This window comes from Atractosteus spatula, chromosome 17 (genome assembly GCF_055471065.1).
Source record: "Atractosteus spatula isolate fAtrSpa1 chromosome 17, fAtrSpa1.hap1, whole genome shotgun sequence".
Classification (NCBI taxonomy): domain Eukaryota; kingdom Metazoa; phylum Chordata; class Actinopteri; order Semionotiformes; family Lepisosteidae; genus Atractosteus; species Atractosteus spatula.
Window position 1 is genome coordinate 12,173,689 of NC_142722.1, and position 13,030 is coordinate 12,186,718.

Sequence of the window (13,030 nt, forward strand, 5' to 3'; positions counted from 1 at the left end):
ATTTAAATTTAAATTTATTTGAAAATGAGGGATTTAAATGATTTGTCGTGTGAAACAAGAAAGGCATCTTTCTAAATGAAATAACACATTTCAGACAAAAAAGAATGCTAGTTTAGAAAGGCAATTTAAAGTGGTGCACCAAATCATTAATGTTTTTTCTCCACTGCCTCAGTCTATTCAACCTACTACCCATACAGTTTATTATAAATTCTATTAAAACATGCAGCTTCGAGTCAGGTTTCATTACAGCATCAATGTTCCATTGCGTCAATAACAAAAGACTAGTGCAATGATGCCTGATTTGTCTGTTTACTCGTCCTTGATGCAACAGCGGATGAGAGCCAGACAGACACGGTTTAAAAGAAACCAGATGGAATGACACTAAATTACAGCCCACATTTAGAACATTAAGAGTGTTGTTGTTCTTTCCCAGATCTAGAGACTCATGGCTAGTGTCAAAGTTCTCTTCTGCCTCCTTATCACACTGTAACTTTGAGCCTTATTAATACAGTATGAATATACAATATATATCCACTATATATATAGTGTAATGCATAGTGCAAAATAAAGTCCCAAGGTGTATTAGACAATAATACTCCAGTGGCTCAGAGCACAAAATTTGACCTTCATCTGTGTAAGCTATCTTTTTTTCTTCATCTCAAGTGGTCTATGTTTCTTTAAAGATCGTTCAACAAAATAACTAAATATATAAATTATGTCCTTCAGTTATTTCTGCTATGAATTAATAATTGTATCAACAAATCACAACGATAGCACATAAACTTCAATTATACAACATTATCTATATCACAATATTCATTTATTATCCTTTCTTCTGCCTACAGTACATCGGAGACTTAATAGATGGATTTCAATGCAAAAAACCATACAAGATTTTTAAAAGCATATGTGGGGACAGATATAAATCAGGAAAAAATGAGATAATAAATGAGAAAATCATGCTTAAATAAATAAATTATAATAATGATAAATTCTTAATTGATTCCAGAAGGGGGCACTTGTGCAGCACTTTGATAGACACCCACATGCACCAGTAACAGGAAAGACTTACCCCAGCCTATCCCATAGTAATAGAAATGCTTGCTTTCCTCAGACCCGAACACTTTGATCACCATGCTGTAAAGATGAAGACCTTCTACCAACATCCAGGCGAACGCACTCAAGAAGAAAAAGTGGAGCAGAATGGCCATAATTTTGCAGGGCAGCTGTAAAACAACAGGAGGAAATACGTTTAGTCCCCCTGATTCAGAGACTTCCACATCCCGCTGTTCAGCTCTTCTGAACGGCATTCTTTACTGTCTTACGGAGGAGCGGGTCCTCAAACACGCACTGCATCTTCTGGCCGTGCAATGAGCTGATTAAAGCCAACGGGTTGTCCAACATTTCCAGCAAAGGCCAGTAGCATCCCTCACTGCTTTATCATGGCCCCCCTCTCTGGGGCTGGGACCCTTCTCACAGGGTGAGCTCGACTGCGGGTCGGGAATACGGTTCTCCTTCACACTGTATATCAGGGATGGGAAATCCCGGTCCTGTGGGGAGTCTAGTTCTGGTCCTGGGGGCGAGTGTGTTGGCAGGTCTCTGCGCTGCAGCTGGGATGAAGTTGGTTGAGCTGGGACTCAAAACCTGCAGACACACTGGCCCTCCAGGAACTGGACTGCCCGCCCTGGCTCTATGTAGAAACACAGTTGCCAGCATAAGACGTTTGTGCAGAACATGCATGTTCACCCCAGCTTGTCATATTGTATGACCTACCAGAATAATGTTCACACCCCATTTTAGGGGTTCTGACCTATAGTTTTAGACATTTAAATTGCTTAAAATGTAAGAGTGCAGGGATGAATTTATCCCTGTTTGTTACAGCACCACCAGCGGAATGTCAATAACAACATTAATGACAAAATCATCTTAATTTTACATTTATGTGAGAAGTGTACCAAAGAGTTTCACACGAAACAAAAAAACAACAAAGAAAGAAAAATATACACAAAAATAATTTGCGAGATGTGTGTGTATGTACTGTGGCATGTCTAGAACTATTGTTTGTTTTGTAATTTTATTTTATGTTGAGTGTTGTTTTTCATAGTTTTGTGTGGTGATGCCAAACAATTTCCACCTTTTTTAGAATTAAATCTTCAAATAACATAGATTAACATAATGTATATCAACATATAATAATAAATCCAAATAACAAATATTAAAACCAGATCGCTTATTTTGGAGAATTGTTCTGCATAGTTGGTACATAACATAAATATCCTGAAGGCTCATTGTGTACTTCTTAGCAAGACAGAGTCCAGAGTTTTTTTAGGCTGTGTAAAGGAGTATATGATGAAAGAAGATCACGAGTGTAGTCTGCTGTTAAATGATTTAGAGCTATAAGAGTAAGACTCTGAACTCAACAGGGAGCCAAAGCAAAGGCACTAAGAATGGTGTAATATATTCGGAATTTTACCGGATATCTGGGCAATTGAATCTTGAACACAAAGCAGCTTAAGGACAATTTTTTTAAAATATCAGCAAATAAAGCTTTGCCATGTCTTTCCAGAAAAGACAATAGCATTTGTTAGCTTCTGTGCTACCTGCCTGGGAGAGACAAGCAAATATGAAAAATGTTTTTCAAAACATTTGTTTTGTTTTTCACACAGGTGAAAACATCAACCTTTGTAACATTGCAAATATGCTCTTCAAAAAATGTCTTCACAGATGAAGGAATGTACTTGTCTTGCACACACTGTTGTTATTAAGGGTCTGAATGTGTCATGTGACACTGAGATATCATGGGTGAAAACTGGATCCATATTGACTGATTGTTGCCAGGTTTTCCTTTACAAAATATGTAACATAGCCAAAGCTGAACAAACAACTGCTCTGAATCTCTGTGAAAAAAGGAAATTACATTTTATTAATCCCCTGTGAAGTCTGATTTAAATCAAACCAATCAACCATTTTCTTTAAACTGGATTTTAAACTTTTAATTTCTCAGCTTGATGAAACCAATTTTTTTTTCCCAATATCATATAATATTTCTAGGACATCTCAACAATATATTTTTTTTATAAATTGATTTTCATTGCTAAAACTGATTCTGGTATGAAGATGTGAAATGTATGATCAGAGGTGGGAATGTTTCATTTGTTTCATTTGTTTGTGTTCCTTTGTGATACAAAGGAATACTGCCTTTTATATGTATCAGGTTAGGTATAGTATAACTTTGGAACAATTACAATGGAAAGCTGGTGGGAAAATTCTGACATTTCTTGTTACATGGCATCATCCTTACAGAAATTATTTCTACACCTTTGATCTTTCAGAAATGAGTCATTGCAGCAGCCACCTATATCTATCTACTTCTTACTACAAAGATGTAAAACATCTGCTGTAATTTCCAAGCATGTGACATCCTTCAGCTTGATTAAATACCAACCATCCATTTTCTAACCATTTCTTTCAATTCAGGGTCGCATGGGTGCCAGATCCTATCCCAAGCAAAGAGCACAAGGCAGGGTACAGCCTGGATGGGACGCCAATCCATTGCAGGGAAGATGCACAGGCACGCAGACACTCACACCTAGAGCCAAATTTCCCACAAGCCAACTAACCTACCAGTATGTTTTCACACTGTGGGAGGAGACCGGAGCACCCGGAGGAAACCCGCCTGAATGCGGGGTGAACATACAGTACAAACTCCTCTGAGACTTATTCTCTAATCCCTTTGTCTGAAATTAAATGTAGTGCTCAGGTCACTGACATTCAAACCGAGCTTCAAAAACGCTCTTCATAGAATTAGTCAAAACCAATAAATCTGGCAAAGGAATTCAGAACACTCATTCTTCTTTGTGAACAAGAGCCACATATCTGCAAGCAATCAAGTGTTAATTCACAGCTGGCTAACTGTAAAGCAGATGTACTTCCTGTGCTTTTTAAAACTCATTATTAGCTCATTTAGCCATGCTGCTCCAGGGGTTTAGTTTAGTTTTACTAAATCAATGAATTCAAGTGCAAGACAGATAGTGACTCAGGAAAATATCAATTCTGGAAGACTCTCACAGTTTAACAAGTTTTTCCTCAAAGTTATTTCACATTAGGAAAGAGATTTTATAAGATCTTTATCCTAGTGAAGCTTTTTAGTTGTGGCTGCAATCGACAAAAGCTACTCAGACATAGACATATGTGTACAATTTCACAGCTGGAATAACAGCAGAAAAGACAAAGGCACCAACAGCTTTTGTTAACAAACGTGTAACACTGAAAGGCTGTAAGCTGAATGAGATTATCTTTCCTCACTTCTGGAAGATGCCGGGTTTGATCCGTCATAATGCTGATTTTACCGTTTCTCATAAAGCTATACACTATTTATAGTTGGGAATTATTTCCCATCAAGAGCACAGTACACAAACAATAAAAGATCTGTAAAGAAATTTGAGAAACGCAGTAAAAAAAAAAGACAAAAAGAAAAATTGATTCCACTCCATTTTACTTTTTTTTTCTTGAGCTGTAGGTTAGATATAAATAGGTCTTTAATTCTTTTTCCATTCGCAGTAGACAAACTAATGCAAATGACCATAAATGAATACAAGTTAAGAACTGGGAGTATGATTACCTTGGTTCAGCTGAGCAAATAATTAGCTCAATTACCCAATTAGTAGCTTGGATGGAGCAAAATCAGAAGCTACCACAACCTTTGATAATAAGCAACTCTGATATACAGATATGTTGAATGTATAATGCTTTCTTATGAACAGTTACAGTATATGTAAGACATAAGGTTAGTATTAAGGGTAACTACGCATTGCACTTACCGTTCCTGAATCAAACCGGAAACTGATTAGAAGCAGGATCTGAGCCACCAGGATAGCGAAAGACAGATTGGCATGGATGTGGTAGCGCTGGTTACGGATTGTGCTCACAGATCTGAAAAGGAACATCAAGCAGAAACAGCTCTCATTGTTTAAGTAAATTAAATGTTGAATTTTTTATGGCGCATTGCATTAAATGTTCACAGCAGCTGTTACAGGAGAGAACAAGGCACTTTTTCTTTCCATAAAGCAACTGCCCAATTAATTTATAATGTTGGTGAGTAGTATGCTGTTTCCAGCAACACTTCCACAATATCCTACACCTAACTGAAAATTCAATTAATACATTTTTGTTTGCTGTGGTGCTGAATGCATGTGCTTTTTTTACTATATTACATTATGCAGTTACATCATCATGAAAGAGATTCCATGATTCATTTGTTTCTAATATAGTAGTAATTAATCCTAATTGCTGTAAATTTATAATGAAAAGTGAATTGAACTACCAAAATCCTATCATGACTTTTTTGAGTTTCATTTAACTAGATGACTTGATAATGAAATCAATTAAATTTGCAATGGGTGTTGCTACAATACTGAGCACAGTTCCCCTGAAAATCTAAACTAATTTCAAAGCCATCCATTATCAGAAAGCCACTTATTCCTGGCAAAGTTTTCAGACACTGGGAGAACAGGGTACGAGGTAGGTCTACACCCGGGCCAGTCCGTTTCACAGAACACACATGCATGAGAGTACCACACAGGCACAGTTTAGACACACCAGTCTGTCTTTAGAAGGTGGGAGGAATCTCAGACACTTGGAGAAAACCCACATGAACAAAGGTATAACATACAAACCCCACAAAGAAGGTGTTGCAGGTTGGAATCAAACCTAGGATGTTCTGGTGGGCGAACTCATAGCCGTGGGGTCCTGGGATCAGTTACAGATCTGGGGTGCTGTCTGTGTGGAGTTTGTCTGTTCTGTGTACACATGGGTTTCCTCTGGGTGCTCCGGTTTCCTCCCACAGTCCAAAGACATAGTGACAGGTTAACTGGTTTCTAGGGAAATTGGCCCTGGTGGGAGGGTGTACGTGTTAGTGTCTGTGTGTGCCCTGCGATGGACTGGGGTCCCGTCCAGGGTGTACCCCACTTTGCGCCCATGGCTCATTGATCCAATGAAAGACCATGCATTATCAGAGGAAAAGTTTGAAATAGATCTATCCCTCTGACTACAGAGCTTACAATTAAAATAGTATGAAAACAGAAATGTACTGTATTAACATGTAAAAGAAATGTTCCTACATTTTTACTGGCACTTAGCAGTATATTGCAATACTTGCACAACGTAAAACTTTCATTTTTAGTTTCTGTAATTTATATTTATTGTTCTAAAATGATCTTTTTTAACAGTACATTCGCTTTGCATCCTTGACTAATTAATATATCACTCCAATTTCCACAGAATCCCTGACCAAATGTTAACTTGGTCTGATCAGCGAAAGGAACAGCTGAACAGTATTACTTATTCATCAGAGAGAGAGTGCAAATTAGGGTAAAATATTAATTAACCATTCACATATTTAATTATGAGCAACTGAAACATAAAAGTCATAATAAAAATGATCAATGAAGAGCGAGTTCCAAAAAGTATTTCTTTTAAATAATCATAATTATGTTGATTAAAAAATAGGTTATAATTTAATGCCAACTTATCATTGAGAAAGGTTTAAAACGTCATTTATGCACTGATGTCTTTCTGTTCTGGAGCAAGCTCAAAAGAATAATCTGCAAACCATGGGGTTGTGGGACCAAATGAACAATTTACCAACTCATCACATGTGGACATACTCACGAGAGGATGGCGAAGGTGACAAGAGTGATGGTCAAACAGAAAATGGAGATGGAGCACCCAATGTAGCTGATAGAAGACAGCGCCACCTGGTGTACACGACTGAGCTGTACACAGAAATAACATCAAAGAACTTCTATAAATGACTCAGGATTTTGTGAGAACTCCATTCTTTTAAAGCAGAGTTTTTCCAGACACTGTATATCACAGGAGGCATCTCTTAGCCTTGAGTAAAGTCAGACTGCACAGGTCCACATATTTTAAGGCAGTATTAAGAAGTGAATGCATATACTGTAGGCCTATTGAGTTGCTACTAGTATGTGACAAAACAATCAATTTCGAAAACCTCTCCTCTTCAAAATATAAAGAAGCCCATAGCTATACATCTGTTCTGAACCTTAAAATGTAATCTGCAACATCTTTTCTATAATTAGATGTAAGGTTTCATAGAAATATATTGCACGCATAGTGTCAGGGTAGACAATAAATCAAACAGTAGTGTTATCAGGGGTTGATCCTACTACAACTGCCTGTAAAATAATTAAAATGAGTATCCCCCAAGGTTGGCAATAATGACATATTGAAGAGTATCACAATTGCTAATCTGAACAAGCCTGTTTCTAAAGATTTCTATCTCTTTCTCTTTGCTTTCTAACTCATTCTCCCTCCCTTACCCACAGCATTAAGTATTTAAAAATTTAATAAAAATACCTTTAACTATGAACTAATAATACAATTTTAAGGATGAGCTAATATCACCATCTTTAACCTCTTGAGTGGCTGACTTAATGGCTGAGAAGCATAGAATAAGTGAAAAGCCTCCTGTTTTTTGAAGTATGCTTTCAGAGCTAATAATATTTTCAGAACAACTTTTAACTAATAGTTCTGACTGCCATTAAATGGAGTGCTCCTGGCCAGGATCCAAGAAAGATTTAATCACATAATGTCAGAGCAACCAAGTAGCACCATCACTTGCATAACACATTCCCTTGCCTCAGTTCTCAAACAATTCTCGGTTGCCATACCAGCCAATTACTAAATTACTGGGGTCTACTGAATTACTGTAAGTACATCCGGACAAATTTGGTGAGTGTTTTGTTTCACTGCGTCATTTACATAGTTTATGGTTATTAGAGATGCAAATTATGAACACTGTAAAACCCATCCATCCATTTCTAAAACCACTCTATCCAATACAGGGTCATGGGGAAACCAGAGCCTATCCCAGCAGGAGATGGGACTGAGGCAGGATGCACCCTGGATGGGATGTCAGTCCATCACAAGGAACACATTCTCCCACCTGGACCTATCTTACAGTATATAAACCCTCATGAACACATGGAGAACCCAAAGCCCCAGCACTGAGAGGCAGCAGCTCTAGTCCTGCCACCCTGAACATCTTAAAATGTAATACAACTTCTTAAATGAATAAACAAAGGTAACTGAACTGCTCCACAGTTCTGAAAAAACAGACTCAAAATTTGTACACTATTCCCACTCTACTCTTTACTAATTTCAAACAGCAGCTATAAAGAATCGAGTTATAGAACTGATAGTAATAGAACTATCTATCTATTGGGGTGGAGCGGTGGCTAAGGATCTATGCCTGTAGCTAGAAGGTTGCTGGTTCAAATCCCGCAGCTGGCAGAGGAATCCTACTCCATTGGGCCCCTGAGCAAGGCCCTTAACCCCAACTGCTCCAGGGGTGCTGTACAATGGCTGACCCTGTGCTCTGACCCCAAGCTTCTCTCTGTCTGTGTTTCTGTGTGTCTCATGGAGAGCAAGTTGGGGTGTGTGAAAAAAAAAACAAATTCCTAATAAAAGAAATTTTATATGGCCAATAAAGTGATTTTATCTTATAATGTAGACTTTTTCACTACGGTCCCTAACATTACAGTTAATGAACCCACAATTTAAAAACCAAAATAATTTGTAACCCTGGAACAACCTAATAGGACATTTAAGAAAATCACTTTGTCAGGAAACAAGAGATTTCTTAGCATGATTTCAGTAATCTGTCCAGATCAAATAGACTAGAGACCATTTGGCTCATAAATGAGAATATTACCCAGCAAAATTAAAACTGAGGTTTGTTAATATGTGGCAAATGTGATTATATGTTTTCCAAGGAGTTTAATTTGGCTTCATGCAGTCTTTAATAAAACTTAATTATGTAAATGTGATTGTATTTTTCAGTGGGAACTGAAAACTGAAAGTAGATTGTGATTTACAGTAGCCCTAAAGCTTATTTACACACCCTGGATGAGCTGCAGCTAAGCGGCGATTTAGCATGACACTTTTCAGCATTTTATGATGCAGCTAAAAAAACGTAAAACCGGTTTAACTTTCAATATTGTAAGTTTGAAATAGAACATTTGACAAAATTAGTTACACATTAAACTTTACATTTAAACATTTTAGCCATTGAGTTTGATGAACGCTATCCATATTTGCTAGGTGGCACCAGTTATTTGGATACAATACCCTGGTAAATGTCAACCCTGGCTGTTCTTCAGTGCTAACTAGGGCACCTACAGTAGAATGAAGATTGCAAATCACCCATAAAACACAACAGATCCACTTCTGTTCTCCACAGAAAGGATGATATTCTTCAACATGAACATGTTTCTGTGCTAATCATACTTCCGTCATGTTTCAGCCAATCATATTGTGTGGTTCAGCAATTACTTGACTGCCAAGTCAACTAATTGCTGTTTAGCAAATCTTTGTTTATTTTTATGTTGCCATGGACCGATGCCATCAACCTCAAGATTCAGATGGTCAACCTCAAACTGTGGTCTTGCAGAAGCTGTATCCTGCTGTTGCTGTTTCTGATTGTGAATTAGTCTTCTGGATGACAGATACCAATGTTGAAATTGGGATGCCTTATAGATTTGTCATAGCTATCTCTAGAGATGTAGCCATGAATCGCCTGTTTACCTCAGATCTTTGGAAATTCTCTAATCTTCCCCAGGATGACATGGTCCTGAGGGTTTTGCATCTGTTTTCAGCCTCCTTTAACACCTTGTGGCAACCTATGTTACAGTACTTCCAGACGTTTCTAGAAAGACTTTGTGAAAATATTATAAAATATCAGAAGATTAAACACACATCTTTGAACATATCTTCAACATATTTACAGGGCATGAATTTTTTAACTATTTGTATTTAGAAATATATAATTACTGCATAAGCAGCCTCCTGGCCTGTTGATACCTCTCTGTTTTGTGCCTGTCATGATGTGGCGTTTCTGATTATTCCGATTGTGTATATTAGCCTCCCTAAGGGAAGTGGAGACATGTAGAGGTGTATTGAAGCTTGTCATTCAAGGGAACGGCAACAAAACATGGAAGCTGCTTCTCAATTCAATATCTAATCCTCACAATGACAGAGTTTGAAGTGATCGTGCCTGGGAGGATACAATGTAGCACTGGGATGTAGGCTCATATTTTCAAATAAATAAAAACACTCTTCTTATCTCTTCTTATTTCCCATATTGTTATTGCTTCCCTTTTATAAAAGACCACAAAGAATGCATTACAGTGGATTTTACTCCATAAAGGTAACATTATACTATCTCATTCACTTTCTGCTTGAATTCGTTAAACAACCCTAAGGAGACTGGTTTACATTCAAAGAAGGAGGCCAAGGTACATAAAATCACTAGGTCTGTTGAAGTCTTCCTTTCTGTACAAGCCTACAAAAACATATGTCTGACTCTCTCGTCCCTATTCACTGCCATTTGTTGTGCCCACTCTCTTCATGAACCTCATGGGAATGACAGCACTTTGCACTGTGCCCGTCTGGGCAACGGTTTACACTCTATACTGTATGTTAACCAGCTGATGTTTCTGGGCTTCTAGAGATATAGAAAAGATGGTACAGGCCAGCAGGAAATTGCCTTGGCCCAGTGGGAGTCAGACTGCAAGGGATTGGTGTGATTCCTCTTTAAATATTAACTTTGCAACAGCTAATAGGAACCTGAGGGTCGCTGTTCTAGAATGGCAACTCATTATAACTCAGAGTCCACCAAGTGACCTCCTGACACACTAGAATTTATTCCTGCTCTTCATTGCAAACTTTCCAGGGAGCATTAAAACATGACCATCAATCGGACTCTGCAACCACTCCATAATGCAGCTGCTCACAAGCACACTGAACCATCTATGTTTTTTCTCTCTCTTTTGCTGACATGCTCAATATATATTTGGAGTCAGGTTGCAAAGAACGGGGGCTTGGTGACTGAATGATAACATGCCCTGGTACCTCTCTTAGCTGCGTGCTGACCTTCGCAATCTCTATACAAAAAGCTACAGCATGCAAGTCAGGCCAAGACAAGAGGCCACAGGGACTCTTTTTTGCTGGTGATGTATTTTTGATACAATTACATCAGCGCAAACCACCCTTTCAATAGCTTGGCCCTAAGAATTTGCTATTCCTAGCCCAAGGAAAGTGTAACTCAACAGATTTTGTTAAAGTACTTATTTTCCTAAATAGAAAATGCAATCTAGAGCAATCTATAATAACACGCACGCAACTCATAATCGCTATAATTATGATGTGGTTGTAAATATTGTTGCAGAAAGTCAAACTCTGCTCTAATCTAACTGAAAAACTATCTTAACCAGGTGTTGAGAAAAGTAGCCTACATGTATTTCTGAAGTGCTTGCTCTCTTTGATCATGTAGATTTTGCTGTGTTTTAAGTAAATTAACAAGGGCAAAAAGAGAGACTGATTTTTAAAATGAATATCTTTGAAAGAAAAAAACAAGTTTATTTATCTATTTGCCTGCCTTGTACTGCACTGAATGAATATGTGCTGAGAAGGTCACCTGGGGACATCTTAAAACAGAGAAGCTTTAAAAAGGTTAAAAAAAAGCTGAATCAAAGCCCTATGAGGACAAGCACCTCCAAAAATAATTGCTACCTGCAGAAGCAGAAGGGTTTTTTAGCCTTTACACAATCACTATGATAATTGCGTTTGCAAGCTAACCTGAAATGAAATATTATCCCTATACCTTTTTTGAGGATTATCTCCAAAGGATTAAAATACGAGTGACATGTAGAGGCTGTATACCAAAAAAAGTTCCTGTGCTTTGTATTTTAATGCTGTTTACTTGGTTTATGCCTCAGGGCATCCAGTATCTTTCTTGCCTTCCAAAACCACAGCACTATTTAAGCAATGCAGAAACAGCATCTCATCAACAGCATAACCCTAAACCACAAGTGACTGGCACTAAAGTTCTCTGCAAGTTTCTCTGTTATTTCTACATAAATCTGCTAAACTAGCAAACCCACATGAGTTCTATTTATGATATGATAAAGATGGTGTGCTCATTTTTGTTATATGAATAGTGAGCTCCTCCAACCTGTGTTCTGTGAGAAAAAAAAAGAGAATACGCATACAGTACAGACAATACATACTATACAAGCCACCCTTTACTTTTAAAGTGTTGCTATTTGATCAAGCAAACACATTTGAATTTTTAGAACAGACCACCAAGAAGATCAGACTGCACTACTTTAAATCCAAAATATTTTCAAAGTAACGCAGCTCCACCTTCAGGGCAATATGGTTAAAAAGAATTTAATAAAGCAAAACTGTTTTGAAGGGCTGCCCAGATTAAAGGTTACCTAAGAAGTCTCAATTTTTGCAAATGTCAGGCTCGTCTCTCAGTAGCTTGCTTTTTCAAACTTAGTTTGTTTTTGTTTTTAATTTAGTGTCTGTGAATATGCATTTCCAAAGGAGAGTGAAACAGCACTGGCTGCACAGAGGCCCTGTTCCAACAGTAGCTGGGAGAACTTTCTTTCACTGCTTTGTAAGCACACTTCATTCTCAGCATGCTATCAATTCCTAGGCCTCTGTTAAGTCTTTAAAACAGAACAAGTGCCAAACCTAGCATTACCACATGCGTAGTGTCCAGTAAATCCTGCAGTCAGACCACTAAGAGTCAGTCTCCAAGCCTCAGTTGCCTCTTTCAAGACAAGCAGTATGCACAACATCATCTTTTACTGTGACCTCATTTAACTGCTGAGCAACACTAGCTTCAATTTGAGTTTTTTTTTTGCAGTTTTTAATTTCTGGGCTTTACTAAAACTTCATACTTCAAATCTGGAGCGTTAATTTCAAATCCGTGAACCCTCAGCCAATGTTAGAGATTAAAAAAAGCAGGGCAATCCGAAGAGGAAACAATGCTTCACAGTGCTGGGAGTGGTAGTGAAAGCCAAGCAGAGTATCAGCAATGATGAATACATAGCAGAGTACCCAGCTGAAGGAGGAATGCAAAAAGTGCTGCACGGAGAACCCCATCAAGAGAATTTAAGGTGCCAATTAGCTTTGCTAAATTTAAATGGAAATAACATCT

The 13,030-nt window shown here is 37.9% G+C and overlaps 1 protein-coding gene across 1 annotated transcript in view; it reads right to left on the reverse strand.

The window, feature by feature from the left end:
- The window catches only part of adgrd1 (adhesion G protein-coupled receptor D1), a 79,953-nt gene that overhangs the window by 24,964 nt on the left and 41,959 nt on the right, over window positions 1–13,030 (reverse strand). The window contains exons 16-18 of the mRNA XM_088935443.1: window positions 6,670–6,773; window positions 4,821–4,932; window positions 1,073–1,226 (exon numbers count right to left, since the gene is read on the reverse strand). Coding sequence (XP_088791569.1) covers window positions 1,073–1,226; window positions 4,821–4,932; window positions 6,670–6,773 — 370 coding nt within the window. The remainder of the gene's footprint in view (window positions 1–1,072; window positions 1,227–4,820; window positions 4,933–6,669; window positions 6,774–13,030) is intronic.